The sequence below is a fragment of the Phoxinus phoxinus genome, assembly GCF_949152265.1.
Source record: "Phoxinus phoxinus genome assembly, chromosome: 10".
Classification (NCBI taxonomy): domain Eukaryota; kingdom Metazoa; phylum Chordata; class Actinopteri; order Cypriniformes; family Leuciscidae; genus Phoxinus; species Phoxinus phoxinus.
The window spans coordinates 10,634,449-10,658,842 of NC_136885.1; the positions used below are offsets into that span (position 1 = coordinate 10,634,449).

The following is a 24,394-nucleotide window of genomic DNA, read 5'->3' on the forward strand; positions in this document are numbered from 1 at the left end:
CGACATCACCTCCATTCAAAATGTTTACCAAACACTCTTCTTGTTCGTCCTTCAGTTTGGAAATGCCGGGAATATTCTCCACAACAGAGCGAATTGCATCCCTTGTCTCCATATCCGCGGTCGTTTTCGATTTCCCCAATCTCAAACTCGGCGCTTAGCGTCTACGTCACGGCTCTCAGCCAGCTCTCTGTTCGTTGATTGGCCGGCTGTTTTCAGGCCGGAGGAAAACTGAGAGACATGTCGATGTCTCAGACTAAGTACAGAAGCGAAATGAAATTGAGCGGAAGTACGAAGTCTGACGTAGTCAGGCTATATGTTTTGGCCAGAGGCTAAAAACTACAGCCAGTAGAAGGCACTAGATCTGCATGTTTTCAACCCGCCCATAGAGGGAGGGATCTCACTCACAGAATGTACGAACAGTGTCAGCCATCTTTTATTTGGACGTTAAGCTAACGGGTTCTTATTCTGTGGAGAAAGTAGTAGGAGTTACCATCCTTTTTCACAGACATGTCCGACCGTCGAGATCGTCCAAAATGTCCAGGATTCGGCTTTTGCTTTCTGCAGTCGCCATTCATTGTTTACATGCACACCTTTTGTTTCAATCTAACTGAATTCATTCCGATTGGTGAATCTGAATATAGTGTTTACATGAACGCTAAACAAGTGATCGGTTGATGTGCGTTTAACCATTGCTAAGAAAATTCCCGCTCCTCCATGAGAGATAGCCTATCAGACCGGTGCGTCTCGCAGGTGCATCTCATCAGTAATCACGCCACCGGCCTCACGTCGTTCTCCCGCGGCCCTAGCCTCGTCCTGCCTGCCACAGTAAACATAATGAATGGCGACTGAAACGCAAAAGCCGAATCCTAGACACTTTTGGCGATCTCAAATTACCGGGCAGACTCGTCACAGAGACTCACTAGTTTAACTGCGCTCTCTTAACAGTAGGTGTGGCCTCGTAGGGCAGTGAAGCAAGTGCATTCTGGGAGTTGTTGTCTTTCGTCCCCATAAGCCAAAAATATAATTTCTGGCTTTTCTCAGTCTAGAAGGCTCCAAATTCAAAAATAATTTCACATTTCTACTACATAAATGACCCATTTAAAATACACATTCATCTTTCCAGAGGTGAAGTATCCCTTTAATTACAATTACGACAAGTCAAAATTGGAATTAAGGTATCTGGAATTTGATTTTTGACTAGTCAAAACTAAATCATGACTAGTACAGCAAGGGGTATTTAATGCTAAAACGGCTTGCCATAGCCAGGGTATTTAATGCTAATGCGGCTTGCCATGCGCACTTAGCACTTGCATTCACCATGAGCTTATTATTTAAACCCCTTTTTACGTATACGTTTGTTTTATGCACCATTCTATATGCATATAAGTTATTGGAGAAAATATATATAAAATGCCATAGATATATGAGCTGTTGGAGAAAAAATAAAACTAGGCTACACAATTGAGTTTATGCGATTAAAACTCAATATAATTGATAGGCTATATTATGCACTATTATGTGATTTATTCTCAAAATAATGGGCTATTAATGGACTGAATCCGAAATCGCCCCCGCTATTGAGGGGACAGTGTCCGAAACCATAGTGGATGTTATTGGGTGCACCCATTCAATCCCACATGCGCACAAATTTACGCCTTTAGTTTATTTTTTTATAAATCCCGATATGTGCGTGGAAAATCCTTATATACTGTCTATGGGAAAATCGCGTTCGTACGCAAATTTCTATGCCCATTTTGTGCGTAAGCAACGTGATACGCCCCTGTTCTCCCAACATTTGAGATTTAACGGGTCTATAAATAAAATAATACATTTTTAAAACCGCCCAAAATACATGATTTAACGTTTCAGTTTTGGTGTTCTGAATCCTGACCTTTCCTCCATTTTAAACTTCACAGCGTAGTGATCCGTTTCAACGTGAAACCGTTGCACAATCTTACGCAACGCTCCTGGCCCATGAAGATTTCGCCATTGGTCAATCATTGGCGAGTAGGGCGTGTCATAATGGTTGTCATAATTTTCATTGGCCGAGTAAGCATTAAAGGCGTGGCTATGGATTTCATTCACAAATCTCTCAGGCTGCAGTTCACGTCCGTGTGCATGTTGCTCTTAAAGGGATACAGGCCAGTTTACATGTCTTCTGGAATGGTCAGAATCAGTGATTTGATTGCAATATTATTTAACTTATTACTCATGTCGCATCAGATACATTTTTACTACTTTCACATTTGAGACGTCTTATTTGTATGCTTGTTTACTGATTTCACAATGGAAGGGCTGTTAAAACATTATGAGGAAGAAAATGTCCCCAGAATAATACCAAACAACTCACGACAAATATACATAAATTAGTTAAATCATTAATTAGTTAACTCTTTTGAGTTAGGATTAAGGCTAGCTACAGCATTTGTCAGCAGTGCAGTTTCGAAGGATTAGTGCTGGGCAACGCATCCAAAATTAAAGTTTGTGTTTACATAATAGCTACTCTATGTGTGTGTAATTATTTTGTATAAATACAATCACATGCATGTGTATATTTAAGAAAATGTGTTATTTATATAAAATATGTATATAGTTTATATATAAATATAAAGTAGTCGACATGCAAATATTTCTTAAAAAAATATAGCCTACATGGTATGTATTTATAGCATGTACAAAATAATTATACACAGTACAAACGCATATTATGTAAACACAGATAGATAGATAGATAGATAGATAGATAGATAGATAGATAGATAGATAGATAGATAGATAGATAGATAGATAGATAGATAGATAGATAGATCGATAGATAGATAGATAGATTTCATTTCAGTGGGTGTAGTGTGGCTGTATAAAAATATATTTACAATAACGTAATGCATTTATTATAAATGCAACAATTAAAAACAATCCAAAATTGTTGTGCATTATTTTTTCATACATTTAAATCCAAAACAAAAACATCAACGAAAAACTTCATTTATTGTGCAAACGAAATCTTGTTAATATGAACTACATCGAGATTAAAACTAGACTTCACGTGTGTCGGGTGACATGGTCTGTCGTGGGTCCGTAAATTAGCTGTCTTTCGGTGTTCGCTTACCACGTGATAATGATAATGAGAATGAAGTTATGGTTTTGTTGTCTTCTTGCGTAATGATCTTCTATCCCATAATAAATTACATTACATTACACACACACACACACACACACACACACACACACACACACACACACACACACACACACACACACACACACACCCTCAGCACGTACTGTATCTTTTCGACTTGCGTGTGTTTACACTTCGGGTCCGCTGCACCCATGCCAAGTTTGCCAACACACACATGACACGGATGGGCGGAGCTACGAGTCATTCACTGGCCAGTAGCAGAAGAGCGGAGCAATTACTGGCTATAGTGTAGACCAATAAGATGGTTACTATCTGACGGCAGCGGCCAACGAGAGTCTGTGCGTGGATGGCACTAAATTGGGCACGTGCGTCTATGCACATGTTGACACTCGGGAAGTGAGGAGGAGAGCGAGTGAGAGAGAGAGAGAGAGAGAGAGAGAGAGAGAGAGCTGGTCTGTGGGATAGGGATAGGGATAGGGATAGACTAGAAGGGATCGCCGGGAAGGGTTTGCGTTGATTTCACAGGCGCGCCTGAAGGTGAGGTATGTTTTCAAAACAATTCGTTATTAGGTAACATAATGTCATTAAACAGGAATAGTATGAGATTGCTATTTGCATTGCTCACTTTTGATTGTTAAACTGTTATTTGATAGTCCTCATTTATCTGAAATTGTCCTATCACTGCAACTCGGCGTGTGTATTTTGTGTGTGTGTGTGTGTGTGTGTGTGACTTAAGTCACGTGCAATAATTGTGTGTGTGTGTGTGTGTGTGTGTGTGTGTGTGTGTGTGTGTGTGTGTGTGTGTGTGTGTGTGTGTGTGTGTGTGTGAAGAAGGATCATTTGTATAGTATGTAGTAGGCCTATATGTATTCTATGAATAGCCTACATAAAATTGTTATACACAAATGATAATGTCAGGGCATTATCACAACACAAACAGCAATACATGTAAAGGTTTATTTAATTTTTATGTTTTATGGATATAAAGTTGAAAATAATTGAAATTTCGTCAAGAAGTGCATAACAATGCAAAGGAATGTTGGGAGTTAGTGCTGATTGTGTGTGTGTGTGTGTGTGTGTGTGTGTGTGTGTGTGTGTGTGTGTGTGTGTGTGTGTGTGTGTGTGTGTGTGTGTGTGTGTGTGTGTGTACACAACAGAAGTGGAGCCATAAGTGACCCTAACTGTCATTTTCATTGCTGCTGACTGTCTGAGCAGCACAGAGAAAGAGTCTGAATGAGAAACAAGAAGGGTAGACAGAGAAACCTATTAAAGGAATACAGGAGGAGAGACGCATACTTTGTTTTTACTATGGATTTGCAACAGAGGCACACTTGAAGAGAAAGAGCAGGAAAAAAAAAAGAGAGATATTAAAAATGTTTGGGGGAGGGGCGGGTGACATGAGCGAGTGAAAAGTGAGGGTGTGTGCGTGTGTGTGTTTGTCTCCGGGTGTTTGTATGCCCCTGCCCCTGTGTGTGTGTGTGTGTGTGTGTGTGTGTGTGTGTGTGTGTGTGTGTGCCAGAGGGAGGAGAGGAGAAAATAAAAAAGAAATGGAGAGACCCTAGCTGCCTTCTTTAACCACTAGTGTTAAAGCATCCCACTGCACCCCTCCCCCAATTTTCCTGCTCTAGACGACACACTTACACAACCATGCATGCACAGGCTTGCATGTTCCTCGCTTCTCTCTAATCTCAGAGGGTCTACTCTAGACAGACCCCATGTATTCTGTAATGTCTCAGACAAAACATTATGGATGTTATTGGTTTTATTTGGTTTTATCGAAATTGGGTTCATTTTGGAATATTTAGTGTCTGAAAAGCCACAATGAAAACCTTGGTTTTCAAATCTAATTTGAATCTCGGAATCAATAGTTTTAGCATTAAATGAAGCATTTGATAAATGAAAAATATTTTTTTACAATTTGAAGGTCTGGTACAAAAGGTCAGATTTCCTTGCTTGCATTAAAGCAAAACCAATCGTACATATAGACATACAGACATTCATGTAAGTGTCTCATTTAAATTAAATTGGTATGCTGATAAAATCATTTGGAATTAAAAAAAATTGTTAAATGCAAAATTCACTAGTGGTCTCACTTTCGGGTTCCACAATTTGTGCAAATTTGCTTTTTTGCCTACTTAATTTCTTCTGTTCTACATATATTTTTTCCATCTCTTTCCCACAGTCATGCAGTCCTCAGAATCTCCTTCCTCTCAAGCGGATTCGCTATGCTCCAACAACAGTTTCTTGTTCAGTGATGGTGAGACAAATGTTTACCTGTTGGAGGACAGGGACAGGCATTCGTCTCAGTCCATTCTCTCTAACAGAAGTGGTTACAGTCTGAACGGAGAGCAGGAGCGTCCTGGATCTCAGTGGGCGTGTGATGGATTCAGTGACCCTGAGAGGACACAGGGCAACAGTCACGCTAGGTCAGCGTCTTCGTCCATCTCATCATTTCTCTCCCTGTCCTCCTCGTCTTCGTCTGGATTAGGTTGTAGCATTTCTGAGAGCGAGCGAGGGAAGAATGGAGGAACTGAAGGAGACCTGCGGTTTGCTCGTAAGGTGAGAATCTTTCCACCAATTCTCAATAGTTTACACCTGGTATTAACGTCTGTCTCGAGTGTTCTAATCAAATGTAGTCAGTTGAGACCCTTTACTTTTTACCACTAGTACTTGTATGCATTACAAATATGACTCCTGTGACTACTTGTGTTTGAAGGTCTTTGAATTAAAGATAGGGTAGGTTGTTTCATAAACACTTTTTGTTATACTGGTTGAAACTCTTCACATCCTGGTAGCAATCAATAATAGGTTAAAGAGGAAACGGTTAGTATAAAGTTAACTGTGTGAAATAAACAGTTATGGCCATCTAGAAATTAAAGTTTATGCTCCAATCTCCTCCCGAAAACCCCCCAAAAAGTCTGTAGGTGCCTAAGTGACTACTTATTTTAGAGAAGCTGTCAATCACAGCTGTCAATCATGACGTCACATTCCCATTTTTATAGCATCAAATAACTAACTAAGAGCAAACTTGTTTTAAAAAACGAACACTTAAACTTAAATCAGCATGATTAAAAACTACCTAAAATAACAGAAAACGGAAAAAGTGTCATTTGATTCTTTAGTTTCCATCGTGTCCCAATAGAGCATCACAGTCCCGCCCACAGCCGGTGCCGGAAGTAAGAATTCAATACAATTTCTCCATTGACAGTTGGGGTATAAGCCATAAAAACGTAACCATACATGGTAGACTTAAAACCAGCTACGGCTGTACTAAGCGATTGTATATGCTCATATAAACGCCAAAAGTTCATGGGGCACTAACCTTGTTTTGAGATAAATGCCTTTTATTCTCGATGTCTTCGATAAGTACTTCATTACCCACAATCCTGAACAATCCGACAATCCCACAGTGATGCATCTGATTGGTGGAAGTCGTGTAAACCCCGCGAAGGTCCGTGAAAAAACAGAGCGTTGCCATGGAAGCAGGATTCTAACCGTAGAGACGGAACGGACTGTTTTCTTTAGCGGAAGCCATATAAATCGTTTTTAAATTAATATTTTGTGTCAAATTATTGATTTATTTGGTAAGGCTCTTTCGCAGTTATGGCTTCAGTCGACTTCAGTGAGGCGCAGTGGTTTATGGGATGAGTAGTTCCTTCGCTCGGAGATGAAAATATGTACACAGTCTTGTACCTTTGCCTTTTTTTGGATTTTCTCTTCGTTTTTTCACTTGAAATGATATGTTGTATGCTCATGAGTTCAGCCATAGCTGGTTATCCTCAGACATGCTCTAAAACTCTTTAGATACGGATTTTTCCAAAAGTCAATGGGAGAAATGAATAGGAATTTTACTTCCGGCACCAAAGCTCTCTCGGGCTGTGGGCGGGACTGTGATGCTCTATAGACTTCATGGGGAGGGCGGGTTTTATGACCTATACTGGGACCAACCACCTGGGGGCGATCGAGACGTTTTGGCTTCACTTTTCAGGACTTGTGCGGCATGCTTGGTCTAAACCAATGAAATGTGATTTTCAAACTCATGCTGGTTGTAAACAAAACGATCTTACTCGCGCTGACTGACAGATCCGAAGCGTGCGCACAAAGAAGGGACGGTGGGATATCATGTTTTCAAAGCTAGCTTGCTATTGCTAACCTCTCCGAAATTGCCTACCCTACCTTTAACAGTTTACTATACCAGTGTATTGTTGTGCATCATGTCGGCACAGTGATTATCACAAAGATACCTGAATTTTGATTCTGCAAACAATGTTTTGAGCTGAAGACTTATATAGTCAAGTACCTGTATTAAATGAACATAAGATAAGCATGCTTCACACGACATAGTCTACTTTTATTCCTTTCCATTTATTCATTTAGCAGATGCTTATATCTGCTTGCCAAACAGAAGATGTTCTGAGAACAGATGGTTCTTATCTCTATACTGTAAGACACACATGGCCAGCAATGTTTAAAACCTTTGGTTTTGCACAGATGTTGATTGCAAGGTGAGTTGGTGGTCCTTCACTATCTTCCAGGACACATCAGGATGCATTAGTGTTTTCACCAGAACCTTTTGACCCCATTTAAATCTGATTTTAGTGTTGTCTACTTATGGGATTGCCTGAAACGGATATATTTATATCAGATGCAAACAGGATCTTAGAGAGTTAGTTTGAATATCACATGATTGTGGCTTTCTCTCCTCCTCAGTGTTTAGAGCTCCAGGGGTTTGTTCGGCCTCTGCTGGAGCTTCTAAACGGACTGAAGAAAGGAAGATTTGACAAAGGTGAGACAAAAGCATGCTGTCTCTGTGTCCAGTCTTAAACATCCCTTTATTTGAAGTTATACCACTGTAATGGGCCTGTAATAATATGTAGTTTAGAGTGTATCAGCCTTTTTATGTGTGTGGTAATTTATCTGCATCTGTTCTCCTGTTTTCTGATTCTCTTTTTTTTATTAAAACCTTTTTTTTATAAAAAGTCCATTTATTTCTCTTTTCAGATTTTGCACATTTCATTGCATAAGTAGAAAACATAAACCTGTGCAGGAAGTGATTTAATCTGACTGTCTGATTTCATCAACACGTTTACCTGCTTGTGATTGGCAGGTCTGAGCAGTTTTCAGCAGAGTGTTGCAATGGACAGAATTCAGAGGATTGTGGGAGTGCTGCAGAAACCACATATTGGGTGAGAGAGTGTGAACATTTATAAGAACTCTGGCATAACATTAGATGCTATTCTATCATGAGAGAATACTCAAACAGGGTTAAATTGCAATATTTTAGAGTTGTTATATATAATTTCACCTTTTTGTTTGCATGTACAATGACATTATTAGAGACTCCATCTTCTGAGCAAAGTCTTGTTATGTATAGACATCAGGACTTTCTAAGAACATAGACCAAACTTTTGTAAAAAAAATCTGCAGAAGGTGCTATAAAAAGCCATACTAACTCCTTTCTGCCATTGCTTTTTGGCAAGTGCAAACATATTTTAATATATCATAAAAATAAACAACAATGGAAACCAACAGGCAGAAATTAAGAAGTAATTTCATTTGTAAATAGACAATCAGTGGAAATTTGTATTATATGTGTAGATTAACTACTACCTTTTTATAAGAAGTTCATATTTTTATTCAGCAATGACACATGAAATTGATAAAAAGTGACGGTGAAGACTTTTGCATTGTTACCAAAAAAATCTATTTAAAAGAAATGCAGTTCTTTTGAACTTCCTAGTCAATAAGGAATCCTGAAAAAAAATGTAGCACGGAAATATTAAGCAATGTTTTCAACATTAATAATAATACATTCTTGAGCACCAAATCAGAATATTAGAATGCTTTCTGAAAGATCATGTGACACTGAAGACATACGACTACTGAAAATTCAACTTTCACAGGAATGAATTACATTTTAAAATATATTAAAATAGAAAACCGTTATTTTAAATTGTTATAATATGTCACATGACTGGTTTTACTGTAGTTTTGATCAAATAAATGCAGACTTTTGTGAGCAAAAAAAAAAAGTTTATAGTGGGTTTTCTTTATTAAAAATAAAGAATTTACAACATATTTAATTTTCTGGAAAACCTGTATTTTAACTTTATCAGTTGTTCGACTTATATTTTTGCCACTAAAAAAACTATATTCATAGGATCTATTCTTTCAAATTTGACAGTTTGTTGATTGAATTTCAACTCAGTAATTTATTAAGGTCATTATGGATTCATTCATTTTGGGAAAACATTTAATTTTCTTTGTATTCACTATTTTAAAGTTAAAGCAACTTTTCTTTAAATTCAGTCTAAAGTGAATGGTGAGACCATTGTGCCTCCTGCTGTGTTGCTTGCTCATATCACTGATTTTATCCCATTGCAAACCTCATAAATGCACATATTTATCTCCTCTTGCCTCAAACTCTTTCTCATAATAATCAGATGAGAGAGAGGGCGAAAATCAGAACACGAAATCTATTTAACACAATGTAAATAGAGATTCATTGTGCAGTGTAGACAGCATCATTGATTATAACTAGAGTTGTGGGGACAAATCACTGATAGACTCACAGACAACACTTATTGACAGCTATGTCAATTAATTTAAATGATTTTCATGTTCAAGTTGACCATTTAGACACTGACTTGATTTACTGACGCATAAACAGCAATAAACCGTGTTTCCTCAAAAACCATCTGCTGTACATGACTCCTCACACATCAAAAATCACTGATCATAGATTAGCACAGATGTTGCAGAATCGGTTACTTACAAAGTTAAACATATTATGGGCATTCTTGGCCTAATGGTTAGAGAGTCAGACTGGTAACCCAAAGGTTGCGGTTTTCGATTCTCAATACCAGCAGGAAATGACTGAGGTGCCCTTGAGCAAGGCACCTAACCTCCAGTCACTCCCCGGGCATTCCCGGTTTGCAGTGTGAGTGTGTTCACTACTCAATACTTCTAATGTGTGTGCACTAACTTGGATGGGTAAAACGCAAAGGACAAATTCTGAGTATAGGTTACCATACTTGGCAGTCACTTTCACTTTTTTACTATTATTCATAATGTAAAAAGTTATTGTTAAGTGTATGTTTTACCCTCAAGTTCACACAGACATCTTAGCACATTGACCACATGTTAATGTACTTCATCATTTACTATGGGCTTGTTTCACTCATGTTTGTCCAAATATGTTTTACATAATGTTAACAAAAATGTATTTCAGATATATTTATGTTATTCTGCTTATTGTCTTTTTTTGTGTGTGTGTGTATGTGTACAGAGAGAAGTACTTGCCTACTTTGCTGCAGATAGAGGGAATGCTAAAGCTTTGGTTCCCTCAAGTGACTGCTCAAGTTTCCGTGACACCTAACCCTGCTGACTTTTCACTTCGAAACATTTCCACCCATGGCAAAAGCAATACCATTCCCCCACACAAGCACAAAGACCAATTACATATTCCAGTCAAGGTTCGTGTAGATGCACACAAGAGGCACACAGTATATTAGTTGGTGTACTCCATTTACACTATGTGAATTTGTAGACATTGATGCCCTTTCTTATTTTCTTGGCTCTTGCAGAAGCGAAGATTGAGCTGGTCAGACACAGACTCACCCTCATCTTCTCCTCCCATGGAGTGTAAGCGCACCAAATGTTGTGGAGAGCAACATCAGTGGCCATATGTTGATAAAGGGGAGGGCTCTTCAGGGACCCCATCCCTTTCCTCACGCATGAACCAATCAGACAAGCGAGTTAGTGAAACCCTGGAGCACAAGGTCATCCGGTGGTCAGATTCAAGACTGACATGGATGCACAATGTTCCCATCTTCTCCCCACCTAAATCTGGTCCCTCTCATAAAGGCGGAATGGCTAATGATAGAGGGAGCGGCAGCGTCCTCCTTCCAGTTTCCCCTCTCACCAGCAGGAGCAGTCCAGCCACGCAGGACAGCTTCATCTCTTCCACCACACCTTTTTCAGAGCCAGCTGGATGCCAATGCCAGCCAGTGAGTTTAGGGACAACAAGTCCATTGCAGGAATACACCCAGATCCCACAAATCACAAAGAAGCCTTCAAACTTAGAAAAGCAAAGTCCTTTGCAAACCTAATGCAGAAAAACCAAGCACAAGCAGCCGAAAGTCTTCTCTGTGTCAGAGAAGAATTGAAGTATGGGATGTTGAAGTAGTTGTCTATTACAGTGATTGGAAAAGTATTTCTAAAGAATCTTGAAGAAGTTAAAACTCGACATAAAATACTTTTTTGGTATCGATTGGGTTAAAAAATTGTCTGTTTTTAAACTGGAAATGAGAGTACCTAAATTAAAGGTGAAGTGTGTGAGTTTGGTGCCACTGCCATCACCAAATAGAATTGCAAAAATAATCATTTCAAATAGGTTTTCAAACACTCCCCCATCAGGAATTGGTCAGCCAAACAGAAAGCCTTGCCCAAAAATCAAGGCATTGGTTGAGCCAGTGTTGTGCTGGCAAGATGCTCAAACCGTGTTTGCATGACAGTATTCTAACATCCAAAAATGTACACAGTTCACCTTTAAGGAAATTCTGTATTATGCAGATGTTCATTGCCTTCAGGAGTGTGTTTAAATCTGAGGGAAAGACACTGACTTTGCTTTAATCCTAAAATGAGATCAAATTAAGATGAGAGAGCAATAATTTTAATGGAAGGATAACACAAGGTCAAGCCAGCGGTAGAACTTAATAGAACGTATATGGCATAGAATAAAAGGGTTCATTTTTACTATAAGTGTGTTGTTTTCTCAAATTGCTACTGAGAATGTTGGCATTATATTTGTGTTAATTACAATTTGAAAAAGTTGCCAGTAATACAACACAGTTGTAGCATGAAAGGCCCTTTTTGTAGTTCTGAGGAAAAATGTAGCAGGATCATAACTGACTTTTCAATATCTGATATCTTGCGAATTTATGAGTGGGTTGTAACAAAAGCTGTTACAGTTTATTTTACTGCATTTTATAAGTGTGCGTGAGTGCGTGCGTGTGCGTGTGCGTGTGTGTGTGTGTGTGTGTGTGTGTTGGCAGTGGTGGGGTTTCAAATGTAAATCAAACCACTTTATTTGCTGTAGAATCTGTGACAACTGCTCGAACTGGAAAAAGTACCCGCAACTAAAATACAAATAAGTGATGATATCTCAACCTGGTATAATGTAGGCGATTATGTAATATCCAGGTTGAAAGAGAAAAGAACATTTCCAGAGTCTGAGTCTGCTTGATTGAAATATTGTGTACAGTGCACTGAAGAAAGCTAGATGGGAAAACCTTCTGCTCCTCCTGTCAGATGTGAATTTAGGTGCTTGAATGAGGCTGTTCAGCGATATGAAACATCCATTTAAACAAGGGTCAGAAGGCAGAAAGGATAAAAAAGTCCTAATATGCCAACCTTTATTTATTCAATTGTTGATTTTAATATTTATTTATGTTTATTTGTATATGTATTTATCCATATGGCAGCTGAGGTCATTAGAGCTTGATCAATCATGGAATATTTTTCTCATGGAGTTGCTCCGTGGAAAGTAGAGGGAAAAAATGAAGGAAATCTGATATTGGAAAACCTGTGCCTATTCTCTAAAAAGGATATTCATATTCATACTCGTATTTGTTGATTGTGTATTTTTATCAAATGGTAGAGAACACAAAATCTCAAAACTTTCTTATGCACACTTTTATTCATGAGAAAACTGCCTTTGTGTTCAAAGTATCAATTTACCACTAAAAGCACAGTGAATTACAGTAACCAATAACAAATATGTCAGTCAATTGGTTGTCATAGCAACATTCAAAGTATTTTACATTTACATTTAATAATTTTACTGCAATCAGTTGAATCCAGAAACCACCAAATCTCTTGGATCATTATTTTTGGAGCTGATGAATTATATTGTTGAATTGCACTTATGCATCAATTAATGGGACAACAATTGCATCAACTTCACATGCTGCTAAATTACTGATTTTTTTTAAAGAGATTTGAATTGCTTGGTGTCCAGCTGCCCTATAGCTATAGAAATTCTTGCCACGGTAAAAAAAAAATGAATTGATAACTGCATCACCTTTATTATATGTAATTTACTTTTTATGTAATGATTTTGTAGACGTTGCACTTGTTTTTATTTTGTCATGTTTTATACTGTACATGTTATTTAAGACAAAGACCAAGAGCATAAAGATTCATAAAGGATGTATATTGTTTGTTCAATCTGTATTTTTAAATAACTGTCATACCATGCACTCTACACACTGGAAATCTTTCTGCTGTTTGTCCTCCTTTCCAGTCACGTTGTCTTTCACCTGTATTTCCCTTCTTCATCCCTTATTTACTTTTCTCTTTTCTCTGCTTTTTACTGTTATTCATGCTTTTTTCAACGACAAACCTTTTAATAAATAATCCATTTTGGAATGATCTATTTGAATGAGTTTTGTTTTATTGGTGTATGTACATCAGAAATCAAGTTTTTAATGTTGTTTTGTCTATGTGGTGTTTATAATATGCTTTAAGACAAACCATGTGCAAATTCATGCCAACACCATTAATGAGTATTTTCTCCTGAAAATGTCTAGGTTACGACTAACCTCTGTTCCCTGAGAACAGGGAACGAGACACTGCGTCGTTTGACGCTTTGGGGAACGCCTCAGGCGTGACAGGTGTCTGAATCTACTATCGAATCACGGCAATCCTATTGACCGCCGACAGCCCATGACATCATCAACGTGTGACCTGGAAGGAATCGTCTGAAGGGACTGTTTGATAGGCAGGCCACGAGGCATGGGGAAAGACGCAGTGTCTCGTTGGGGGAACGATATACCCACGCCACTATGCTAAAGGGAAGTGCATGCCCATTGGCAGTAAAACTGTCAGAACTTGCAAATTCAAATGAAATGCCAGAACGACTTACCCTCAGGTCACACTGGGCTGTTAGTGACAGCATTTCCAAGCTATATGCTTCACAGGAAAACCTCCATGAACTTTGTTTAATGAAAGGCCTACCTGGGCCTGCTCAAGGGCCTAGGACCACAGCTTCAAATTAGAAGGGGTCCCTTCTAGGGAATGTGGCTAGGGAACCCGAAGGAGCCTCAGCCAGTCTCTATTCAGGGGAACATACTCACCTGAAATGCCACCAGGAAGGGACTTACATTGCCTTACATTGGACACTTCAGTCTGTCCAACTTCCTGTCTGACCGAAGATAGAGCCTCTGGACACTTGCCTTAAGGTAAGGCATCCAACCTGAGGGATCTGAGAGACGGGGTATCCTGGAGAACATAACTCAGCATAGTGCTTACAACCCTTGCTAGCGAGGGGAATTTCTCTGCTCGATCCACAGATCTACCCAGCGCTAGTGTTTCAAAGCACTGAAGAGGCCTGAAAAGGACTTAACCTGTTAGCCTTCAGCGCCACTTTTGAAAAATCCCCAGAAATTGCATACCCAACCTAAAAAAGATTCAATTAATTGACCCTTTGTCCTAAAAGCTCAAGTACGGTCTCATTTGAAAGCTGACACCTGGCACTTTATTGGAAATGTAGAATGAATTATTGTCATAATGAAAAAAAAATTATGAATAGCTTCAAAGTTGTGTAAGTTATTAGAAATTTATTTTTATGAAACATCTTCATGAAAATTAAATTGAAGTTGGCCCGTCAGCACTCTAGAAATGCACTCCAGCTAAAGACACATGTCTGACCATGTTATATTTAAAATTTGAAGGTGATAAGTCTAAAACTCTGTATTTTGTTAAATGTTTTTCAAGATCATCTCAAATGACTTTATTTTGAATTGACTCTAAAATGCAAACTTGTGTTTATTGTCATCTATTAGCATCTATTCAGTCTATTGTCTCTATTGTTTTGTGGTGCAAACGAGCCCCATTCAGTGTCAGTCTCTCCTGCACACATTTACACCTTTCCAGCCTGCTTATGGCCATAAATATTCTTTTCCTTTGTCTCCATTATAATCGCTAACGACTGGCTAATCACGGTGTTTCACCCCCTAATTTCTTTCATAATCTTCACTTCACATTTGAAACTGTATCAAATGCCTTTCTTAAATAAAGAAATATTTCAGTAAGCATTCCGATTTAGAAAAAAAATCATAAAAAATAACAGCTAGATGGCAGGTGCAACTAGAGAGCTAGCTAGCATGTTAGCTTAGCACACCATCAATACACGACAATTTATGAGATTAAAACCCTTTTTGTGCTCCAAACTTACTTTATAGTGCAAGTCGAGTGTTTTAAATAATCTTCTATGAGCTTATTTGGCTTCAGAAAAGAAAATCAGACAGAAAATATATGATTTGATATTATTCTGCACTATTGTAAAGTCTATACCGATTAGCATTACATTATACATATAATCTATTATTATAAAAATACCTGACATGGCTCGAAGAACACAGGTAAATCAAATATCATTGCAATCATGTTTATTGTCTTCAAAACATCTTTATCTGCATGTTATAGCGATCTCTGAAAGCTAACGTTAGCTGTGTTTATGTCAGTGACGTCCTGGAAGGTCACAGGTTATTTCTTCTTCGTGAGCTTTCATATTTGGAAAAAACTGTGCAAATGGCGCCCTCAGCCTGCTGTATGGATTGAAAACACAGTACATCAGAGTATCCAGCGCTCTTTATGTATACATCGACGCATTTGGATATAAATTCAATAAATATTATTCCTGTCTATAGAAATATGATGTAAACCTATGATAATATATCAATATTTCTCCAAATCTGCACATTTTTGAGCCAAAAGCCCTGAGGAACGTTGTTTTGTCACGCGTTCTCATGACAGCACCGGAGTTTTTTTCTGAATGGAGCAGCTGACGCTCATAATTCATATTAAAGGTATCGACTCATTTTTTCATTACATAAATCCTGACACAAATTAAGACATAACTGTCACTATAAGTTTCTCAGAATACAATAGTGGTCAAATACTGAAACGTGAGACTTATATATTTTTAATGATGTATAGTTTGTCAAGGTAATAACATTAAATCTGATAGTAACTTTGAACTATTTAAAAAAAAAAACGCTCCAGAGCGTCCTCGCTCTGGTGAAGGTTAACAGGTTAAGGCTGATCTAGCTGGGAGGCCTTACGAGAGGCCTACGACCATCTGACCAGGAGGCCGAGTACTCATAGTGACCTTCAGTGAGGGGAGCACATGGCCTGCCTGGTAGGTAAACCAGGCTGTGGGCTTGATAAAAAAGAGGTTCCGGGAGGGAACCAGTAGCAGAAAGTGAACACTTTAGTCATGCTAGGGCGCAAGCTCGCCTTCAAAAGCTGCCTGCTAAGGCCAGCTGAACTGATAGCAAGCGGCCTCTAGCTGCCAGAACCAAGTATCACTGAGAAGCCACTTACAGGGAGGCCTGGTGAGGCCTACTACCTGATAGCCAGTCACGCTAGCTGTCCAGTTGCCCATACGTGGGAACTCTCCTACAGGGAGGCCTAGGCCTACTACCTGATAGCATGCTAAAAAAATGGTTTGCTACTAACCCCGATTCCGGGTGTCAGTCCCAGGTGCCCAGTCCTGGGGCTTTGTGACGGGGCGGCCTGTTAAGGCCTGAAAGTTTTCTTAGGTAAGAAACTGACTGCCATGGATCAGTAAGGTGGGGGACTGAGCTACATGGTGGCCTGATAAGGCCAACTGCCTGACAGTGGTCTTGCTAGCTGGCAAAGATTACCCACGTTGTTGGGGGTTTGCCTTCTGGGAGGCCTAAACGGCCAACCATACAGTGGTAAATCCTATTTGGCTGATCATAATCGGGGCTCGCCTCCAGAGAGGCCCACTGAAGCCAATTGTCTGATTAGCCAGTAAATTTAATAGCCAAGCACCCCATATTGGGGTTCAAGGTCAAGGAGGCTTGCTAAGGCCAGTGCAAGACCGTCAACACTGCTGGCTGTATACCCCGTCACTCGAAACTCACTTTGAGAATTTGAGAGGCCTACAAAGCAAGCCAGTGCTGTCAGCCATCTACCCATACTGCTGGGGACTCGCTTTCAGGGAGGCCTGGTAGGGCCTACTAGCTGATAGCAAGTCTATTCTGCTACAAACACAACACCGTTGGGAACCATACTACACCAACACAAATATCGGGGCCACCTACAGGAGGCCTCTTGAGGCTGGCTACATGGTCGCAAGTATAATGTATGTCCCACAACGTTGGGACTCTCTTCCGAGGAGGCCTGTTAAGGCCTACTACCCGTCAATGAGTCTACTGCCCGAACTACTAATGCCAACCACCTGAGGCAAACTGGCCTAAAGAGCCTTTTTTGGGGGCTGCCCGTCAAGGAGGCCTGCTGAGGCCTACTACTTGACAGCGCAGCCTTCGTTGGCAGATAAGCTGTTTATACAGCACCTACAATATCCTGGTACCTAAACACGTTGCCCATGGCAGTATACTCAGCAAAAACGAGTACAAAAACACCCTTTTAGCAAGGGGAGTACAACATACACCACTCTGCCTCAATGGAGACCCCAGACTGAGGGGTCTACCATCTATAAGCATGGGCGTCAGCTCATGGCAATGCTCTGGCTTCAAGGGAGAGTACTTCGAAAACCAAAATGAAGTGAAGGTTAGAACTTTCCGCTCGACCCAAACCATAGTGGTGTAAGTTAGAATGATACAGAGCTGAAAGTGGAGTACTCAGAACAACCCTGTATCGACAGGGAGTACCAACCACCTGCCTCTGAGAATTTAACAGGGTGCGGGCCTGCCAGTGGCTCTAGAGTTGACAGAATTTTTTCTGCGCCCGGCCTAGGGGAGTAGCGCTTGCTTGCAAGCCATCCACCTTCAACCCATCGCTTGAGCAGTAGCTCAGCGAGCTGAGTGGAGCCTACTCTGGTTGCCCAAGTCCATATGCTAGCTCTGCATGGCGGGGTTGGGTAAACCAAAAAAAGTATCTTTGTGAAGTGAAAGACGGCCTAAAACACATGAACCTAAAACCTGCCCAAAAAGACCCATTGTACTGGGGAGGCCTTATTGAAGATCTAACTCTAGGTCTTTATCAATCATGCCTCTGCACCAACCTGCATTACTCTTCTCTTCCCAGAATGCAGAAAGAGGCTGGGCCTTGTCCGAACGAGTCCCACAATGAGATAAGGCTGTCATATAGGGATGCTAAAAGGCCTACATTCACTTAGGGAAGGGCCAGAGACAGATGCAGATGTTAGCAGATGCTACAGCCTCAAAATGCTCTCATAATGAGAGGAAGCCTAGGCTGTTAAACTCGGTGTGTTTTATCCAGCTGATGTGGGCGTTTTCCTGCCGGTACCGGAATTGCACCAACAACCTTTGGGTTACTAGCCGGAGTCTCTAACCATAAGGCCATGACTGCCCCCAGAGCTTTTGAGGTAGAGGTCTATACTGACTGAGGCAGGTAGTTCTCTAATCAAGCATAGTTTCAGTGAGCCAAGTGTGTTCTGCAGGGGGTACTTGACAGTTTTAATCTGTTTGGATTGAGTGGGATTTAACCTCATCCCAGCTGGTGCCCATGACTCTGTGGTGGCTATGTTCATGTGGATGTATGTTGGAGAAAATGAGCTGTGTGTTTGTTTTCATGTGCCAATGCCTTCAGGGTGATTTAGTCTGGGAATTAAACTCTTCATTGCATTTCTTCATTGCATTTCTATTCAACCAAACAATACACAGGAGTAGTTTTTATCCCTCAATAGGGGTGAGTTGAATTCATTTAGAACTGATATAAAACCACCTGAAACCACTTGTTCTGAACCACCAGATTCAATTTTGGCAAAACTTTTCTTGTAGCCATGGTAACTACAGATGAAACCGATTTTCCTGTTCTTTTTTTTATTTATTAATCACCATCATCAGTCTATCTATGTGACAAATGCTCAGGTGTTCAAATGTGTGTACATGCAATGAAAACACAAACACACACACACACACACACACACGTCTTTTTAAATAAAACTATAACATTTGTTTTTGTTTTGTAAATTAATTCACATGGTTAATTACTACACATAGGCCTAAACATGGTTAATTGATTACACATTTTATTTTGTAGACCCACAAAATACCACATGACTGACCAGGTATATGGTTTATTTAAATCCCCACAACTCCTACACAGAGGCAGTGTGCTAGTACTCCACAAATATCACACACACTCTCTTTCTTTTTAACTTTATATACACACTTTCACTATAAATGCATTTACAGAAAATCAGCACACTCCTATAAATACATTATCATGCATGCAAATCTACATATACAAAAACTCACTACGGATGTTTCCAAATCGGTAATAAAGCATGCCACGCACACTCTCTTTGACACACACCCACATACACACAGACACCCCTCCCCTCTTGTATCCAAGCAGTTTTAGGCAGAGATCAACCCATACCCACCCCCACCCCTCAAACCCCCATCATACTACTACAACATCCTACCCCACCCTCCATCTGCCCCTCTTCTCTTCTATTGGAGGAAAGAAACTAGGGGCAAAAGCAGGGGGAGGGTGTGGAGAATGCATTGCCTCTGTGTACTACTGTGTAGGACATTTAAGGAGAGAAGGTGACTTCATTTTATTTTGGAATGCTTTAATGATGAAATTGGGTAAAATTCTTCAACAAAATAGAAGAACTTTCAAATGTACAAACAGGAAATTAATTTGTTTATGTACACAACATAATAATTCATAATTTGTTGTTTATTTTTTCAGAAATGTTATACTGAAATAGCATAACAATTTTTTTTAATCTATTGTAATATATTGTATTGTATAATATATACATTCTATTTTGCTTGTTTACAAAGAAAAAAAATGTTAGAGTGAATCTTAAAAGAGATGAATTGGGGTAAACATGAGAGAAATTAATTGGAGGAAACCGCTGGTAATATTTTATACGTCTGGAGGAGAAAGGGTTGGAGAAAGGCGGAGCGAATAATGTGCTTACTCACTCGTCATGCCCAACTCTGTCGTGTCTCTCTCTCTCTCCCCTGCTGTGTTCATTCAGAGTGCTCCATTAGTACTCACGCGAGCTGACCCACCCACCCACCCCACACACACACACACACACACACACACACACACACACACACACACACACACACACACACACACACACACACAGACACACACATGCACGCACACACATTTTGCAACACTGCTGTGACACACAAATGCAAATTAAAACACGTGCGAACACAGACATGCAAAATCCTCATAGAATATTGAACAAAATAAAAAAAGCATTTATATACATAAATATATGCATGCAAATACATCAGTCACAATTATCATAATTATAAATACAATTATAACTACAGAGCTATTTTCTTTTATAGATAGTAAAGAAACATGAGATTGCTGTTGATTGGCTGTAGTGACACCTCCTTAATATGGTACGTGCTTGGCTGCAATGACACAGTTTAACTCCATGTGGTGTTTCACATTCATGACACATGCACACAAGCATTAAATTAATTACAGTGCATTTCAATGCACTTGACCTTTTTCTCACCCTGGTCATATAGATGCCATGCTTATTGTGCGAAAAAATAAGCATAGGTCTCCATTGATAAATCTCAGTCATTCAGAAGAATTGCACAAATCTATCTAACCAAATTTCCCAAACTACTTGTGCTGTGAAGGATCAGGGGGGTACGGGGAAGGGTCATAGTGATAGTACAATTTGTTTTTTTGGTTTGAATGGAAACTAATCTTTCTGTTACAGTTTGCTTTTTTAATTGCTTACACGCAATTTCTGAAACTATGGCTCCATTTCTCAAACCACAGGATGCAAAACGTCACAAAAGCAAACACTTCATTCAAAACTATTTTAACTCTTCTAAAAATTTTGTTTTTGTATAGTAACTCTACACACAAACCATTAAAGGATTAGCCACATACAAGCCTACACACAGATGTGAAAAATGTATATGAACTGAATATGAATATGAACTGTTTCGCTAAGTGGGCATCATATACCACTTTTAGTGTGTTAGCATTTATTTCAAAAACTTTTTTTTATTTACAATCATTCTTCTTTGTCATTACTATTGACAAATGAACTATTAACATGGTGTGGCGTGAGAGCGGCGTAGCTTGTCGGGCATAGAGACAGTAATTAAGGGGGGCGGGTCTTTGCGAACGGTCAATTGTAAATCAAAGAGAGAAAGAGAGAGGGGGGGGTGGGGGTGGGAGGTGTTGGTTTTAGTAAACCAGTATTTGAGTAGCCAAATCACTTGATGCTCTGACTTTGAGCCACATGGATTATGGTATTATTGATATTGTCTGACTATAACACCATGATGATTGCGATGACAGTGATGATTGTGACACCCTGTGAGTTCTAAGATGTTTTGTGTGTGTGCGTGTGCGTGTGTAAAGATCTACAGTGTATTGTAATTTTTCTTCTTCCAAAAGGGCGAAGGTGGAAAGTGATGCTGAATAGGGAACACTCCTCCAGGCTTTCAGTATTTGGGCCAGCATGTTCATGTGTTTCTGTGTCTATTGTGTATTTTGGACAGCAGTCCCCTATAAATGTATGAATGTGTCTGTGTGTATGTGGTGTCATTGAGTTAGTTTGCCCATAGCACCTAACTAACCTTGATCTAACTACAGAGAGACTGCTAAATTAAGAAGGCAGACAGATAGAGTATGTAAATGAAGTATTTTTGCATTACTATGGACAGAAGTTCAGCTGATTTTTCAGAGGCACACTCTGAACGGAGGGCTACGAGAAAGTTCCTAGAATGCATCTCGAATCACCGGCGAGATGGCTTCACAAACGGTGAAAGAAAGTCACAAATGTAAGTATTTCCTAATATGGTAGTTTTCTTCAAAACAATCATAAAAAAGAGTTTGCTAATTCAGCAATTCAGCCGATAGCATGTTGCCTTGGTAACCAGGCAGACAGTGTTGCTTGCTTCGCTACTAACGTTAGTTACCTGGTAACGTTAATGAAGCTAAACTAAAGTAAAAAGCATTTGTTTTCACATGTCTTTATAAAGCGAGTGAATCAGTCCGGCATCGCGTGGTTATCGTGTAAACACAACACAGTCAATAACTCAATTATAGCCATGTATTTCACATTGAAAGATTTACTTTCACTTTACACTACCAGCAGCCCATACGACAGAGATTGCCACAGTGGAGGACGGCATATTGGTATAGTTGTCAGTCGTTGTCATGAAGAAATCCTGTAAAACCTCGTCGCTTCCATAACGTCAGAGCCATCATCGACGACTGATGACGTGTCGGGTTTATGAAGGGTTGTTCCATTTCATAGGGGAATATTTCAACCCCTTGGCCATTGTAACTCTGTTTTAAGGGCCAAGGGGTACACTCGAAAACAAGGGGTAGGGGCAAGGGGTGAATTGGGATTGAGCCTAATAACACTACCAGTCCACATAACTGAAGACCAACTAAAATAGAAGATGGAACCTCCCAACACAGAGCAGTTCTGACAGTAAAATCTATGATCTTAGATTTGCTCTACTGCTGCATTAGGATTCTAGCCCATTTAAATGGTTGGTTCACTCAGAAATGAAACAATTCAATGTAATGTTGTAACGGTTCATGAATTCACTGTCTCTCTCTCGTCTCGTGTACTGTTTGTGTGTGAGAGTATGTTTGTTTGTCGGCGTGGTCAATGATCACTACTAATCAGCAGCGCCAGCTGGTACCAATTGTTGGTCCCTTTATATGTTCAATAACTGGTGTCTCATGTTGTCAGATCGTTGTGGTTCTCCCGGTGTGTTTCCTGTTCCCGTTTCTGTTCCCGTGCTGTGCGTTTGGATTGTGGATACTTTTGTTCTTCGTCGTGTCGTTCGTCTGGGTTCACTGCACCTCCGCACTGGATCACCGAGCACCTTCACCGGTTGTCCACTGAGGCCCCTGCGTCACCTACCATCAGCGCTGGTGTCCGTCTGACCTACCATCTGTGATGTGTACCATCTGTGTTGTGTTTCACCTGACCGACCATTGTATTTCACCTACTCTATTAAAGCGTTTTTGCAATTGCATCCTGCTCCTGTCTCTGTCACAGAACGATCTGACCACATTATGGATGCTGCAGGCGCAACGAGTTGGGATGATTTCGCTTCTCTCAGGATCGCGAGAATGGACCAACAAGAGGAGAGCATCTCCAACACAGGTCGGGCAGTCCAAGCACTTGTGACGCAGGTGTCCGAGCTCACCCAACAACTACAACATCTGAGGGGTCCCGCTGCGCCATCCACACCGCCCGTTCAGCCTGTACCACCAGAGTCGCTCCATCAGCGCGAGCCACGCTTGCCAGAAGGATACTCAGGTGAACCCGAGTTTTGCAGAGCATTTTTGACCCGATGCTCAATAAATTTTTCAGTACAGCTGCTGACGTTCTCTCAGGAACAGACCAAGGTGCCGTTTGTTCTCACGCTACTATCAGGCAAGGCGGCTCTTTGGGGAACGGCGGTGTGGGAGAATCAGGATCCATGCTGCGCCTCGTTCCAGGCACTCTCCATAGAGATGAGAAGGGTTTTCGATCGTGCGGTCATCATCTACCCTCCTCCCGGTAAGGCTTAGGCGGGCAATCAACACGCACGACACCAAAGCTTTACTGGACTCTGGGGCAGAAGGTAATTTTATGGACTCAAGACTGGCTCAACAACTTTAAATCCCTGTCTCTCCCCTCACGCACAAGATATCTGTTAATGCCCTCAATGACCAGCAACTCTCCAACATTTCACACGCTACTGAATCCATCACTCTCACCACATCTGGCAACCACACTGAGACTATAACATTCCTCCTCATGGACTCACCACTTACACCAGTAGTACAGCCCCTGATCCATCAGGTCAATTTGTGGTAGAGGTTGACGCGACAGAAGTGGGGGTAGGAGCAGTACTTTCCCAACATTCTTCCGCAGACGAGAAGATGCGTCCTTGCACGCTTTTGTCTTATCGTTTATCACCTGCTGAGCGTAACTATGACATTGGTAATAGAGAGTTGTTGGCAGTCAAGTTAGCGCTGGAGGAGTGGCGGCACTGGTTAGAAGGGTCAGGGGTACCTTTTATAGTATGGACCGATCACAAGAACCTAGAATATATCAGAACCGCCAAAATACTCAACTCTAGGCAGGTTCGGTGGGCCCTTTTTTTTCGGACGTTTTGACTTTTCTCTCTCGTACCGCCCGGTTCCAAGAACATCAAACCGACTCTTTATCTCGAATTTTTGATCAATCCGAATGCCCGTCCACTCCCGAGTGTA

The 24,394-nt window shown here is 40.4% G+C and overlaps 1 protein-coding gene across 2 annotated transcripts; it reads left to right on the forward strand.

Moving 5' to 3' along the window:
* Positions 1 to 3,418: 3,418 nt before the first annotated feature.
* LOC307005773 (uncharacterized protein) lies at positions 3,419 to 13,578 on the forward strand. Of its 2 annotated transcripts, none has more exons than XM_079626225.1 (6): positions 3,419 to 3,676; positions 5,322 to 5,698; positions 7,850 to 7,925; positions 8,247 to 8,325; positions 10,428 to 10,614; positions 10,726 to 13,578. In XM_079626225.1, exons 2-6 carry the CDS (start codon positions 5,324 to 5,326, stop codon positions 11,248 to 11,250), a joined length of 1,242 nt encoding a protein of 413 aa, XP_079482351.1. In that variant the 5' UTR covers positions 3,419 to 3,676; positions 5,322 to 5,323; the 3' UTR covers positions 11,251 to 13,578. The 2 variants fall into 2 exon arrangements, with proteins under 2 accessions (XP_079482351.1, XP_079482352.1); XM_079626226.1 differs by having other exon boundaries at positions 3,463 to 3,681; positions 10,726 to 13,575.
* The last annotated feature ends 10,816 nt before the right edge of the window (positions 13,579 to 24,394 follow it).

Bases quoted from the DNA above. Each gene is read 5' to 3' on its own strand.
- LOC307005773 (XM_079626225.1), top strand. From the start codon at position 5,324: ATGCAGTCCTCAGAATCTCCTTCCTCTCAAGCGGATTCGCTATGCTCC. The intron at 5,699-7,849 runs GTGAGAATCTTT...TCTCCTCCTCAG, and splicing joins ACCTGCGGTTTGCTCGTAAG to TGTTTAGAGCTCCAGGGGTT. The intron at 7,926-8,246 runs GTGAGACAAAAG...TGTGATTGGCAG, and splicing joins GAAAGGAAGATTTGACAAAG to GTCTGAGCAGTTTTCAGCAG.